This window comes from Mesitornis unicolor, unplaced genomic scaffold, assembly GCF_000695765.1.
Source record: "Mesitornis unicolor isolate BGI_N332 unplaced genomic scaffold, ASM69576v1 scaffold9955, whole genome shotgun sequence".
Lineage (NCBI taxonomy): Eukaryota > Metazoa > Chordata > Aves > Mesitornithiformes > Mesitornithidae > Mesitornis > Mesitornis unicolor.
In genome coordinates this window covers 655-15809 of record NW_010184787.1, presented here as the reverse complement: position 1 = coordinate 15809, position 15155 = coordinate 655, and the positions used below count along the sequence as shown (strand labels likewise).

The window sequence follows — 15155 nt, the reverse complement described above, 5'->3', positions numbered from 1 at the left end:
TTAGTGAGTTCATGCTGGATTTTGTGTCATCAGTATCTCAGGCAGCGTTTTTCATATTAAACATCTGTGTTTTGATTCCTCTGTTTAAACAGATTGGATTAGAAGGGGAGAAAAACCATCATCTCCTCCCCCTCACCATTCAGCTCCAAAGCTTAGTTACTCTGAAAACAAATCTTATTTATTTCCTTCCAGAAAAGGCTTCACTGACATGCAGTATTTTATTTTCTGGAAACTGGTTCTGACTCAAGTACATTAAGAGACAAGATCTAATTATCATAAATTGCATTCAGCAAGGCTGCATCTAAGCTCTGTAAATCTACATTAAGTCCACTGATTTTGATAGGCTTCGCTGTCTTAACTGACGTGCTCTGGAATTACAGCAGTGTAACTGAAACAGAATCTGCTTAAATATGTGCTGTGTAGATCTAGGAAACATTTTGTTTAGTATTTTAACTGCAGGAGATAACAACTGGCCATGGTGCAGTGTTTTGAGAAGCGACAGAGATGATCCATTGAGGATCTGTGTATGCTCTTAAACCTAAAGGCAAAACCTTATTGTTTAATTTATTATTCTTTTAAATGCTGTGGTTATAGTAAGAGAGCCACTTGCATGTTGATGCAAGATGGCAGAAAGATCTTTTGTGTAACACCAAGAACTGTGCTTGAGCCCAGCTCCAGGTATTAAAATCCTGCTGCCAGCAAATTGCATGCTCTCATCCTGTGCACAGATGATGTCCACCAAAATAGTGAACTGTCAATCCAAGATCTGCTGAAAGGTAAGATCTCTCATCTGAAATTGAGAGTGGAAGTGTCAAAGAGCACTGTGATCTTGCAAGCACACAAACACATTGTGATGGAACTCAGTGAAATTGCCAGATTTTGAGGTTTTGATTTAAAAAAAAAAAAAAAAATTCTAGAAAAAGATCAAGAAGAGTTCCCAAATTTGTGTGAACCTTCCAGGATTCAGGCTAAAACTGATTCAAAACCTGTGAGAGAAAGAATGGGAAATAGATAGAAATTTGTGCTTTTAAAATTAGAAAACAAATTACTGTACTTGAGCAGGGAAGATTAGGAAGCAGATGTTTTATGAATCCAAAGTTCATTGTAGCATGAACAACTCTTCCCGCTAATGCACACCCATGCCACACCTTCCAGCCTTGTTCAAAGTACGTGTTTTCAGCAGGTGCCTCCGGGTGCCCGCATTCGCTGTTCGATCAGCAATGTGCCTTTAGGCTTAGAGTCACACAAATGAGGGATTTATGTCACCCAGTAGCCTTCAATGTTGCAAGTATTTTTTTAAAAAAAAGTGTAGCTTATTTGTTGTTGTCAACCTCCCAATCCCCAAATAAGCCCTATTGTGACAGAAGGAATTGGCTGGCAAACTCTATGGTAACGCTTGGGTTAATGCAGGAAACTCAAAACTGCAAAGCTAATCCATCAAACTTTAAGTGTATGCAGGGATGTGTAGTTCTGGGCCCCTCACTAAAAGAAGGATGTTGAGATTCTGGAGCGTGTTCGGAGAAGAGCCACAAGGATGGTGAGGGGTCTGGAGAACAAGCCTTATGAGGAGCGGCTGAGGGAACTGGGGTTGTTTAGCCTGGAGAAGAGAAGGCTGAGGGGAGACCTCATCACCACCTACAACTGCCTCAAGGGAGATTGTAGAGAGGTGGGTGCTGGTCTCTTCTCCCAGGTGATGGGGGATAGAACAAGGGGAAACAGCACCAAGCTGTGCCAAGGGAGGTTCAGGTTAGAGCTAAGGAGGAAGTTCTTTACTGAGAGGGTCGTCAGAGGCTGGAACAGGCTGCCCAGGGAGGTGGTGGAGTCACCATCCCTGGATGTGTTTAAAGAGCGGGTAGACGAGGTACTTAAGGATATGGTTTAGGGGGTAGACAGGAATGGTTGGACGTGATGATCTCGGAGGTCTTTTCCAACCGAGCGATTCTGTGATTCTGTGACACAGTAATGGCACCATTTAGAGGAGCTAACTTAGGGAAGTCTTCCTTTTTGATGTTGAATAGACTCAGAAAACAATAATGCAGCTCCAAAACTAGGTACCATTTTTTGGGTGTCTCAAACAATACAAGCGATTGAGACTGTCCTGTTGAAAGTAACCAGTATTTGTTAGTGGCAATAAAAATGATGCCCTTTCCATGTATTCATATTCTACATACAAAGTCATATTGACACTGCTTATGATCCTTAGGTTTATCTCTAATTTGGCATTGAGCTCTTCATCAGATGTTACCACATATTCATCTTTGTTCTTTGGTGATTTGTTTCAATTTCCAGTGTTTCTTCTGCATTTTGTCGACCACTGGCCAGTCTTTTGATCTGACTTGTGTGCAGAAATCCCCAAGACAGCTCTGTGTGTCCACGCGTGTAACAAACTCTCATGTTTTTCAACTGCTGGGATAGGGTTAAAGGAGAGCAGTTAAGTTAGTGAGCATTTCCTGAATGCTCCTCCAAGTGATCTCAACTGTCTTTCATGTGCAGTTTACAGCAGCTGTGGTCTGGCTGAAGATCAGACCTTCCCCAGTCTAAATTTATAGACCAAAGGCAATAGAAAGTGTAATCAGGGTGACCCTTTTGGATAAGCAATCTAGATTACCGGGATGTTTTCCTAGAATAAAATTGGCATATCATATTTCTCCATACAGCTTTTTGTGAGTTCTGCTTTGCATTCCAAGATGGTTTCAACTATTTGAAGAATTTTTTTATTTGCTTATATTGTAAGCTGAAAGTCTGAGTAGCAATCACAGAGCATTTATTTCAAATTATTTGTTTAGTTTTATAGACATTTAAACTCATTCTGATCCCCTGTTGGTCACAGCTGCCCAATGGAATAAACTGCAAGGTATGCAAAATTGACATTTTGAATATGAATGTTGTAACTGACACAGAAATTTACATTTTTGTGGTTTGAGTTATATTTTCAGCATTACCTACAGTAAATATCTTGATTTGGACTGCTTGGTAGACTCATCCAGACTGGGCAGCTGTCTTTTCTAAACCAGATTTAGCAGCTGAAAAGCCACTCATTTCATGCAATTTGTATGACAATTTAAATAGGTTTTGGTGACAATTAATTTTAACCCATCTTTCACTCCTAATTTGAGATCTGTGCCAATGTGCTTACATCAAACATAATTGGTGATTCTGATTTGATTGGGCTTTTTTTTCCACATGAATTGTAGTGCGAGTTACTGCAACTTGTTGCTATCTGAGAAAGTAGATAGCAACCAAACAAAAAGATGCAATAAAGCACGTAAGAGCATCAAATTAAGCAGGGTGATAATCCATAAACTGTATTCACCCCTGGACTGGGGTGTGTGAGGACCAGCTCAGTAGCCCCATTCTGACAGCGAGTAGAAATGAAATCCAAGTCAAGCGTGTTGACATCCTAGTTTTGCATTAAGTATTTAATCTGACAAAACCTTTCTCCTTTCCCACAGCAGGGGAAAGGAGCTCATGCTGAAATTTCAGAAAGGTCATAGAAGAGGTCTGCCCAAATCTGATCCACTGCTTTTTTTTTAAAGAAACATGTTTAGCATCGCACAATCTTGGAAATGACTTTGTAGCCTCCATTAGTTCACGGTGATGATAAAAACATTAACAATTCTGAAATTCTTGAATTTATACCCACATTCAAGTAACAAAGTTGATAATTAATAGGACTTAGATACTCTTAGCAGTGTAAGAAGTGTGTATTTTCTTGTGGGAAGTATCCGCATATGCCTGTCTAGTGCTTTCTATTGCAGAAATGTAATGGAAAATCCAGGAGAAAACCTCGTATCTCGGGTTCTCATTAAAAGTGTATCTCTTTTTCTATGTAAGTTTTTCCTTCCAAGCTCTATGAAGTATTTTTGCTTAAATTGTGGAAATAACTTTTAAGCGTATGAGTTAGGTCTCCTAGTGCTGAAATACAGGGAGATAATGTTGAGTTTATACTGGAAATTTATCAGCCTGTTTAAAACTCATTTAACTTTTCTATACGTTTATTTTCTTGAAGGAAGAACCTCACCACCAGGCTATGTGCTGTATGTTAAAAGGAAAAGGCAGAGAAGTGCTGGATGGAGATCTGCTTCTTTGCCCCAGACTCATCAAAAACACAGCCTAAGAAATCTAGTGTCTCCTGTCAGCCTGACCTCTCCTCTTGCCTGTGCCTCCAGGGCTCCTACCGTGCCCTCAGCAGCTCACACTTGGAGAAGAGGGTCCAGCAGCAAAACATTTAATGAGGAAGGGGGTATCTGAAGCGAGTTTGGGGGTCTCAAAGCTGTGACCAGTGTGTGTTGGGGCTGCTGTGCACAGTGCTGTGGGTGAGCTGATGCACCTTCTGGCGGGCAGTCTGCATACTTTATGGAAGAGCTGAGGACCTTGTGGGTGGAACCAGGGCGAATGGCATTATCCACACATGCTGATTTAGGGTTTGTGTCACTTTCACTGGAACATTCAGTTTCCTTTCCCCTCCCCTTATTCTTAATTCAGTCTCCTAGTTCAGAGACGGCTGAGAGGTTAAAGATTAAAAAATTAAACAAAATGCCAACAAGAAGAAAAAAAACCAGTACTATGGCAGGGCTGGCTGTAGGAAAGCAATGGCAATCATCCAGAAGCAAAGAGGAAAGTCTCAAAGCCAGAGGAAAGGTGAAAGAACCAACTGGGGAAAAGCAAATGTGAGCAGAAAATGCCCATGTGAGACTAAACCGAGGACCAAGCAGGTGAGCTCTTGTCTTTTGTCTGAATGTGATGTTGTTTGAACTGCATTTAGAGGCAGCGTGTGCGTGTGGCAGGTTATGCCAGGTGTCAGTGCAGAATGCAAAGATGAAATAGAACAATTAACTGTAGCCTCTCAAAAAGAACCCTACCCACCCACCCCCATGCCTACTGATACAAAAATATGAGGAAAGCCTGCAGTAGGTGAGTGTTGCTTTTATTCCCCTCACTTAAACAAAGTGATACTATAAGGAAAACTAGCTGTCAGTAGTTCAGTTCTTTACTGTTCTGTATTATGCTACCAGGCCACTACAAATATGTAGAAATGTTTTGGTTTGGCTTGGTTTTCCCAAATAAAAAGTTTTTCTGAGTGGAATCACTGCCAGCACCTTGGTCCTGGAATAAATTTAGTTTTGACTCAGTTCTTTGCAATTTTAAAATTGACTCATTCTGACCATTCTAATTTCACATCATTATTTTAAATGGAAGAACAGTATGTCTGGAGCAAAACAAATGCTCTTACTAAAATATTTTCATTAAGATTACAGATTATCCTACGAACTGTCAGTCAGCCAAATCTAAAAAGTATTTTTGTATGCTCTGGTATACTTTGTATCAGTGGCAATACTGTGATGCATTCCAAAAATGTGCTTGTATCACTTCATAATGTTCATATCATTTACTTAGTTGCTTCTTTCTGTCTGACACAGTACTTTTCCTAATACAAGAACCCAAGGTAAGAAGAGGGTGTAAAAACCCTCCAGCTTCTCAAGTGCAGCTCACCAAAACCTACCTTTCTACTTGCACTCTGTGTATTTACTGCAGGTGACAAATGTAGTAGATCTAATGCATTCAGTGTCTGAATCTGAAACAATCAATGCTAGCTGGGGTTTCTTCAGTCTAAATAATATTAATGTTTCAAAGATAAGCTGACAGTCTGAGTGACATGATCTTTTTAAAAAGTATTTTTAAAATCTTTCTGGGAAGACAAGAAAACTGTATTAAGGTTATCTATCTTGCATTCTCAAGTCTTAAATCATATGAGACATAATCCACTCATTTTTATCAACTACTTGGCTGCAGGTGCTCCACTGCTGACTGTAAAATACCACAGTAATTCTAAAAGCTATGCTCAAGCATAACTCATCTGAAAAAAAAACCCAACAAAACCCAAATGAAAAACAAACCTGAAAAGAGCATGATAAAATGGATGTTTCTTATAATACACAACATAGCTCAAGATTTAAGATTAAATGGTTGCTGGGAGTCTTGAAGGGAAATGAAGCAAACTAGTTTCCAAACTTCCTTCACTGTCTTGCTTTCCACTAAAAAATATCTCCAAACTTTCCTTGGTTAAGACCTCCGTAGGAATTACTTAAGAGGATATTATTTTCTCCTGCTTTCATACTAGAAAATCATTAGAGATTTCTTAAACTTTTTATGAATATTAGGCCAATGATTGCTAGAACAGACTGGCGTATCCACAAATATTCACGTGACATTATACAAATTTGTAATAGTGGGGAGGAAGGAATGCTGAATGTTCCAACACATACTAAATTCCTGCTCAAAAAGGTGTTGTTTTGTAAACCTACCAAAAAATAAAGTAATTAATTTGGTAGGTAATGAACACACACCGTATTTGTAAGATCCAGTTTGTGGAGCAAATAGAAAGCAATGTTTTAAAGGAATAAAGTTTAGTAAGAAAAAAAATAATTGGTTGCTATATTAAGGTATGAATAGCGTATATTGCTCTAGGAAGCAATATAAGACGATGGCAAGACAACTAATGCCCTGTAAGCAGCATTTGTAAATAAAGGTTAGTCTGTTGCAGTGCATTACTTGCAGAGCCAAGGGATCAGAGATTCTTCCCCTGTATCCTTGCTGTTTTCTCCATAGTTTTGCTGTTCTGGTATTTCCTGAACTGCTTACTCAGAACTTGTCCGTATTGTAAACCTAGAGGCCAGAGTTTCTACTCTTCAAAGAAAAATTATTAACCTTGCACTTTAAGCATTTCACTTGATTGTGCTGTACAGGCCTTCCACTTATTGAAAGCATAGACATTAGTGAGAGTATTCAAGTTTGGTTTCCACATTGTTAAAACTATGTGCTGGTTTAGCATCACATATATAGCATCTAACAAACATAAGTAATAGCTTTTTCATTTCAGTGCTGAGTTAAAAGCAAGACCACCAGCAGAGAAAATAAGCATGTTTGAATGCTCTGTCAACTTAAAAACTATTGCAGCTTTTTGTATCCATTCTTTCTCTGAACAAATTTTTTCTTCTACCTCCTCTGTGTTATCCTCCACTTGTTTCTATGCATTTGCTGCTTTTTAGGAGTAAGATACCTGCAACGTAACGTGTACTGTGGCACAAGGCAGGCACATTCTTACACAGTAATTTACAGCCCTAATTTATGAGTAACAAAAAAATGGAGTATTTCATCTGCCAGCAAACCTGTCAAGTTTCTTTATACCATACCATTTGCACTGGAAACATACAAATCCTTATCCTAGAAAGAAGACTGCGTTCATTGATTAAGGACCTAATCTTAAAAACTGCCAACAGCCATAATGAAAGGAGAGTTGATGGCTGATTTTTATCTGAATTGAAGCACTAAATCAATGAACTGTAGATACAAGTTTTATTTTTTTTCCAAGGGAAAGCAGGTAAAAAATAATTTAGTCCAGTGAGTAATTTTTTTACTATCAGGAACAGCTTATATCTTATTAAAAGGGCTATACAAATAGCCATTTAAAAGATGTTAATTCAAAGCCATCAAAAAGAGAGGAAATGCCCTTTGGTTTGTTTCACACTAATTATATTTGTAACTGCTTGTTACCATTTTTCTGTGACCAATAGGGATACAGGTTACCAATACATAAATGAGGAACAGCTCTCTCTGAGTAACAAAATACTCCTTTCTTCAGATGTTGGTTGTGTAGGGATGCTAACAGACTGTGACTGCTGCAAAAGGTTTTTGTGTTTTTTTTTTCTTAAAATTTCTGGCTGTTGACCTTCATGCTCCAACATCAGAGGCTGTAGCTGGGTATCTGTAGCAATAGAGTTTGTTGTCTGCACCTCCACTCAATAGCAACTGATAAGAGAAAAAGAAAACTCTGATTAATATCAGAACTAAGCAAAATACCTACAAAGAAGTTGAAGACTCCCATTTTCTTTCCTTTGAAGACATTAACAGAAGTAATGAGAAATGAACTGTTAATGCATGACTAAAACCCAGAATAAAAGTGCAGAAACAGCCTTGCCTTGTACCCTCCTCTTAAAATTAGAAGCAAAGTTTTTGCAGGTAAATTTCTAAAGCCTTTCCCTTTTAACTGAGAATAGGAGCCATACTGAGAATCCTGAACAGTACCAAAATGGTTTTTTTCTTATTTTATACATGTGTGTACCACTACAGAAGCAAAACAGCTTTTTCTAGAGGATTACATTGACCTTCTACATGAACTGCTGTGCCTCAGCTGCCAGTTCATGATGCTGCTTTAGTCTCCATGGCAGCAAACGATACCTTGGAACATGTAATTTCTCAGCGAGGTGTGGGGCTGTTCTCGTTCCTCTCCTTGTTTGCAATATCAGTGTAACACCCACTTAATGCTATGGAGCTTAAACTCCCATCCTACTCCTTTGCACAGTACCATGGGGAAGTGCTGCAGTGCATATGGCAATGACACCTTTTCTTTTACTCAGTATCAAGCACAGCACTACTAAAATTGCCTGTTATATTCTATCCTTAAGCATAAAGGAAAAAAACAAAGTCCATTACTGCTTGTAGCCCTCTTCCTAACCACCATGCAAATAAACTGAGTAACTTGCTCTTCAGATTCTTACCCCTGCTTCTGTCCAGTCCACACACAAAACCTTGTCTTCATGAGCAGCCAAGTCATATAGAGGAGCTTTGCAACTGGTAAAACATAGGTATTTACAGTCACATGTTTGAAGTAATGTGAGCAATCACAGAAAACAAAATTGGTCCTTGAAAGAAATACCATCATGATGCTATCAAACAGATCTGGTCTAGTTATAAACACTTTCAGAGAGTGCAGGTATCTACTGTCTGTGACACTTTCTTTGCTTTCTCCAGAGCTGATTACACCAGTTTTAACCTCTCCTACATCCTCAAAGAGAAAAGCTTGACATTCTTCACATGCTAGCAAACTACCTTGAGACTGAAATTTAATCACTGTTTTTAGGAACAGTTATTATAAAGTTTCCTTCCTCTGTATGTGGATGCTGCTTGACTGTGTGTGTTTTACAGAAAAGCCATTTATGTCTTCTGAATGCAAACTATTTAATTGCTTGGAAATTTGTAAGGAAAGGTCTGAAAAGAATATCAAGTGAAACTTCACACTGTTAGGCTTCTTCCTTCGAAGAACAATGTATTTTGTTCCTTAAAATAAAGGAATGGTTAGCAGACCTTCTGCTGTTCCTAATCCCAATAGCAGTGTTATGTTTGCTGTCTTCTGCAGCCACAGGTCCTCTGGTAGACTAAGTATTTCTTCCTTATGTTATATGCTCGACTCCTAAAACCTACAGGATTTTCAAAAATGCCACAAGAGTTTCCAATGAATGTCTTAGACTGTTTTAGCTATTTCATTAGGCTAACTGTAAGCGCTTACATGCCTTTGAACAGTGAAGAATGCAGGTTTATTTTACCTCCTCGTGTCCCAGAGCTTCACAATGTTGTCCAGAGAACCAGAGATCAGCTGATGCTCATGGGTAGGTGACCATTTCACCGATGTCACCCAGCCTGTGTGAGATGTCAGAGACAGGAGAACCAAGGAGCCGTCTAAACAGAAAAAGAGGGAAAAGAAGACATCTTCAGTAGATGTCAGCTGAAACCAGCACTTTTAAAATGCAAGCAAAATCCAGTGAGAAAAGCAGTCAGCAGTGTATTTGTGTTCAAGGTGTTTTTCCCACCAGTAATTCTAACTTCAAAGATCAAAATGAACTTTAAAGAAAGCAAACAAAAATATAAGCAACACAAGTTTGGAGGGGCAGGGAACCCAAAGCAAAACTAAAAATGTAGTTTCCTGTCACTAAACTATTTTGAAAAAATTTTTTAAGAAAAGCAAACAAAAAAGCTTTTTTGATTAACATATAAGATAATTCTATTAAATTCTGGATTAGATTTATAGAAGCTAAAAAAATAAACATGTCTATGAGGTAAATCTGGCAGGCTCAGTCACAAGTTATCTGCAATCATGTCAGACATGGTACTACTGTTATAACAAAGTGACTATTATTTCACTTTTATGGTGGTCTGCCCAACTTAGGTGTGAACCTTACAAAAAAAAGAAAAGTTCAGGCCTGCAGCTGCCCAGTTGGAACATTTATTAGTAAGGTTAAAAAAAAGGGGGGAGAAAAGGTGAGTTAGTTTTCTAAATTATTAGGTGAGAAATCAAAAATAGTCTTCTGTAATCTAGTGCAAAATAGATGTAATCTTTGTATTTAATAAAAGCCCTCAAATGGCTTGTTTCAAGCAGAGGAACCAACAGGAAGAAGTTCCGAATTTGAAAAAGCAACTTTGAGAACATGGATGTTTTAGCTCACCTTTGCTGCGAGGATCCCAGAGTCTAATATGTCTGTCAGTGCTTCCAGATGCGAGGCGTCGACACAGTGGTGAGTAGGAAACAGAATTAAACACTTTGTTTCCTGTCTGTCAGAAAAGAAGACAGTAACTGGGAGAGAAGCTACTATTTTTGCACAACCTTTTTATTTGAACTGGACTTTAGCTGAGCCTACAGACAAAGAACAGTGATCTCACCAAAGTTGATTTGAGATCTCCAGTCTCAGCGTCCCAGAGTTTAATGGTGTGGTCCCATGACGCGCTGCAGATTTCTTCAGCATCTGACCACAGCACAGAGGAGATGGCTTCTGTGTGGCCAGAGAGGGTTGCCAAGGGAGTCTAGAATTTAAAGGTGAGAGAAGATCTGATTGAATAGTTGAAAAATCTGTTCTTTCAACAAATAAAAAAATGTGTCTGATCAGCCTCATATATATCACCAGAAATTTTCATGTGGTCACTTTTAACAAAGTGATATTATTTTTATTTTGCATGGCCACACTTGTAAAATACAGTCCTGGACAAACCTGGAGCTCATCTTACCCTTGTTAATCCCAACTGTTCAGTTTTCTGCTTCTTCCGTGGTCTGTTAGCTGCTTCATCCATTTCATCCTCTTCATCCGTAGGTACTGTGACAGAAGACAATCAGACTTAATCTAGAGCTTTTTGAATTGCATTTCCATATAAGCAATTAAGCAAACCTCCATATTTTACAGTACCTAACTTGTCTCTGAATGAATCATCTCTGATCAGATCAGTATTATCTCCATTTTAAGCATGAGGAAAACAAATACAAATTAAGTGATCTTCTCCAGATCACACATTTTTAAAATGAAGTCTCAATGAGACTTACTAATCTTACATCCTTACTAATGGAAAATCCCAACAGTAATTCAGGTGTGCGATAAAACACAATAATTATTTTAGATACAATACATATGTACTCCCAATTTGGAAAAATATAACTTGTAACAGTGAAAGAAAGCCTTCAGACAAAATGGAATTAGACTACATTTCTAGAAAAGACCTGGTGATCTTACTGTCCTCCATATTATAGTGTCAGTAATAGAATAGGAAAATAACTCTCAAACTTTTGATTTTTTTCAAGGAGTCTATACGCAAACCTGTGTATTTATATCAATTTGTTAAAATAAATGAAAGAGATAAAGTATGTGTTCTGAAGCAGGCAGTTGATAACCAAAACAGTAACTTAAGACAGTGATACATAGCCGTGATTTTGCAAGGGGGAAAAAAAAGAAGTTTTATCTTGCCTTTATTATTACAGATTCAAACCTTCTTAAAGAGAAAGTATTCAGTTATCCACCTTTCAAGTTGTTAAGCAGTTTTTGAAAGCAGCCAAGAATCACAGCTTACAAGTATCTTACCTGCAGACCAGATCTTTAACATCTTATCCCAAGATCCACTGCAGAACTGTACGAACAGAAACATTTTGTTACAAGTTGATCCAGATGGACCTTGCAAACTACATTAAGTACCTGAAAAATTAACCAGTGGGTTATAACACATGAAGAACAGTGCTGGGCTCCTAAAAAAAAAAAGTGAGGTACACATCAAATTATTCTTTTTCCTTTCTTTGCTGGAAAAAATATCTACAAACTATTTCTTTCAGTATCAAAAGGTTTTCTATTAACCTGTCTGATGTTAAGTCAAGCTGGGAGGGATGACTCCACCTTTTGGGATGTGAGTGCTTTTAACTGTTGAATTCCTGGATAAAGGGAAAGGACCTCTTCTTCCACTTTTCCTCAGTATCACTGGAATTCTTTCTCCCACCAAAAGTACTGCAAAAATTTAGGTCAAATTTGAAAATAAGTTTATGATGATGCAAAATTCACATGTGTTAATAGCAAAAACTTAAAAATAAACATTTGACTTCACTCAAGTCAAAAGCATAATTGCTTGTGTTATCTGAAGTCACCTTCAGCTCTTTGTGATACTAGAGGTTAACTGCATCTCTTTGTTTGAAAAGATGGTCTAGTGTTGATGCAGCATTTCTAATCCTCAATAACCACCACTTATAACAAGAGGGGAAATTTATCAGTGTCAGTCATAATAACGTGATTACTAGTATCTATTCGGGGCAAAAAGACTTTTGAGATACGGGTTGCCAACATCCAAGAAGACAAAGATTTCTTCCCAGGAGTCACTCACTTTAGTTCTTGTGCAATCAACAGCAATGGAGTCTACACTCCCAGCGTGTCCCCTGCAGCAGTGAAGGGCTTTCACTTTGTTTTTTTCCACGTTCCACTCCCACAGCAGGATAGTTTGGTCCATAGAAGCACTGAGTAACAGGCATGATAAGCTATCTGAGGAAGACAAAAAGTAATGCTCACACCCAACTTAGCTTTCCAAAGTCTCTATAGTAATTATTTTAGTCAAAGAAGAAATAGCAGATAGACAGAAATCTATACATATCTCGGTTTGCATCATGTTACCCTGCAAGTACAATTAATATAAAAATACATACCATATTTGCTAATGAAGACTGCAAGGTGGATAGGCAATGTACATATTAAACTAGTTATATTCACTACTGTTAAAGGACTGCTTTACTTACACCATTATTTCATTTCCAACATCACTAACAGACTGAAATAACTGTAGCATTTAGATTACTAAATATTCACGACTGAGGAATGCTGACGTTTCTCTTCCAATAAATCAAACTATTACTACTCCCTCGAAAGAAGTACTGACCTTGCTTCACCCATGCCACGTCCTTCACTACTTCTGTATGCCCAGCTATTGTCATGATGGATCTTCCTTTCAAAGACCAGATTCGAGCAGTCTGATCATAGCAGCCAGTTAATATCCTATGAGGTACAGAATTTGAAACATTCTTGTCTTTAAAACCAAGAGTGTTTTTATGAAAAAAGCCTCAACCAGAAACTTAGAAAAAGATTAGCATAGTAACTGGGTAGCTGAAATGAATTAGCTTGGAAAAGTAAAATATCTTTTCGTTGCAGAGTAAAGCTTTGTTAAAACCTATTGATTTAAGGCTAGAAGTACAGGACAAAAAGAAGAGCAATGAGAGTATTGCATATTCTCGTAGGTGATACTTAAGATTGCTTACATTGTTTAAAACTAAAAATTATTCATTGTTCATGGTATGTTACTAGAGGATCTCAAAGCATTTTCACACCATTACTTAATACAGGAAGTTCCAAGTTTCCAAGTTGATTGGAAAACTTATGTGAAAATACAGTAGAAAAGGACAATTTGATTGTTTGTTTTTTTAAGAAAAGCTCTACATAAAGCTACACTATTGTATTTGTTGCTAATGAATATCACCTTTGAAATCAACAGTGTCTTTAAGAGAAAGGATAGTAAACAGCATTTGTATTATCCATTTGTGTTAACAGTATCTATCTCATGTTCAGCTGCCCCAGCTGATTTCTACTTGTGTTAAAGTCACTGTCAGCATAGAGTAAAGGTGTTAAAGCAGAACTGCTTACAAAAGCAAGTAGCTGACAGACATGACAGGTTAAAAAAATAAAACAAAAACAGAGCAAAGAGGAAAAAAATGTTAGAGCCAGAATACTACTCCATTTGACACCAGAGTCCTCTGCAAACAACAGGAATAAGACAAAACTTAAAGTGGCTTAGTACGGTACCATTCTTCAGTGGCTTGAACAGAACTGATCCAGTCATCATGGAAGATGCATTCCTCGGGCTGAGGGGCCATGTACTTCTCCACATACTCTATTTCCACCACTTCTTCCTGAGCTCACAGACAAAATATTTCAGTGTGGTTTTATTTCTTATAATCAATAAGAGTAATATTTAACTGTAGTGTGGTACAAATATACAAGCTTATTGATCAAAGATCTTAGGTATCCAAGTCCTTTGCCGCATTAGTGGAATTACTTTTTTCTACAGACTTTATCTGAATTATATGGCTTTCCGTATTTTTGTCAAATTACTATTAATAGCAAGCTGGAAGCGAAAGCAAATTATTTCAATCTTCTGTACTTATCCATATACCTCCCCCATTTTTCCACAATGTAACTAATAAGAGTAAGATAAAAATATATTAATGATAAACTGAATAAGACAAGAATTTCCCCTCTGAACTGCATACAGACAACAGACTGGATAACAGTGTTCCTTGCACTGCTCAGTCCCACTCTCTCTCAACTTTGCAGTTCAGAATGGATCTACAGATACAGGGAATTATCCTGGCAAAATCCAAAAAGAAAAAAAACTGAGCAAGGAAATCTACCTGGTCAAGATGAGAGTGTAACACCTAAAACACATTCAAGTAATCTGGCTAAGTTCGTTCTACTGTCCAAGGTGGGGAGAAATTGAGTATGACTTACTGTAGAGATATTTTCCATTTCCATGTGTGTGACCAGTGGCACACGCAAGAACTGGCCATTGATAAGGAAGTCAAATTCCACATATTTGTGATCCGCTGAAACAAATGAAGAAAAATACACGTTCAGGTGTCACACTTGATTTGATACTATCAAGAACAGCACCATTCTGTCAGGAGATTCAGGCTGGTTCAGGAGAATGGAACCAGCAAGAAGCTGAAAAAGACAAACATCCCAACAAAAGTCAGTTTCTTCTCCCAGTTACAACTGGGAAGCCCATGAATTCCACAGGATTGTGTGAGTTAAGAGGGAAGGAAAATTTGCTGTTTGGGTTCAAAGACTTAAGTTTGCCTTTTGTTGTTAACACATTCTTTTCTGAATTATTTTCTCCATAGCAATGCCTAACCAAAGCCCAGTGGTGCTCCATCACTGTTCTGTATGGAGCTCACCACTGCTAGCCCACATCTTTATCATCACCAGCCTGTGCCCTGTATTTGAGGCAGCAACAGGAAAATCCCAAGAATTTCT

At 38.0% G+C, this 15155-nt stretch overlaps 1 protein-coding gene across 1 annotated transcript; it reads right to left on the bottom strand.

Moving 5' to 3' along the window:
• Positions 1 to 7495: 7495 nt before the first annotated feature.
• WDR12 (WD repeat domain 12) lies at positions 7496 to 14723 on the bottom strand. The gene is made up of 11 exons (XM_010184593.1): positions 14631 to 14723; positions 13926 to 14032; positions 13009 to 13124; positions 12463 to 12617; positions 11679 to 11724; positions 10837 to 10922; positions 10495 to 10635; positions 10281 to 10386; positions 9384 to 9516; positions 8559 to 8631; positions 7496 to 7809 (listed from the first exon to the last, which is right to left on the bottom strand). The coding sequence occupies exons 1-11, from the start codon at positions 14652 to 14654 to the stop codon at positions 7732 to 7734; spliced, it is 1065 nt and encodes a 354-aa protein (XP_010182895.1). The 5' UTR covers positions 14655 to 14723; the 3' UTR covers positions 7496 to 7731.
• Positions 14724 to 15155: the final 432 nt, after the last annotated feature.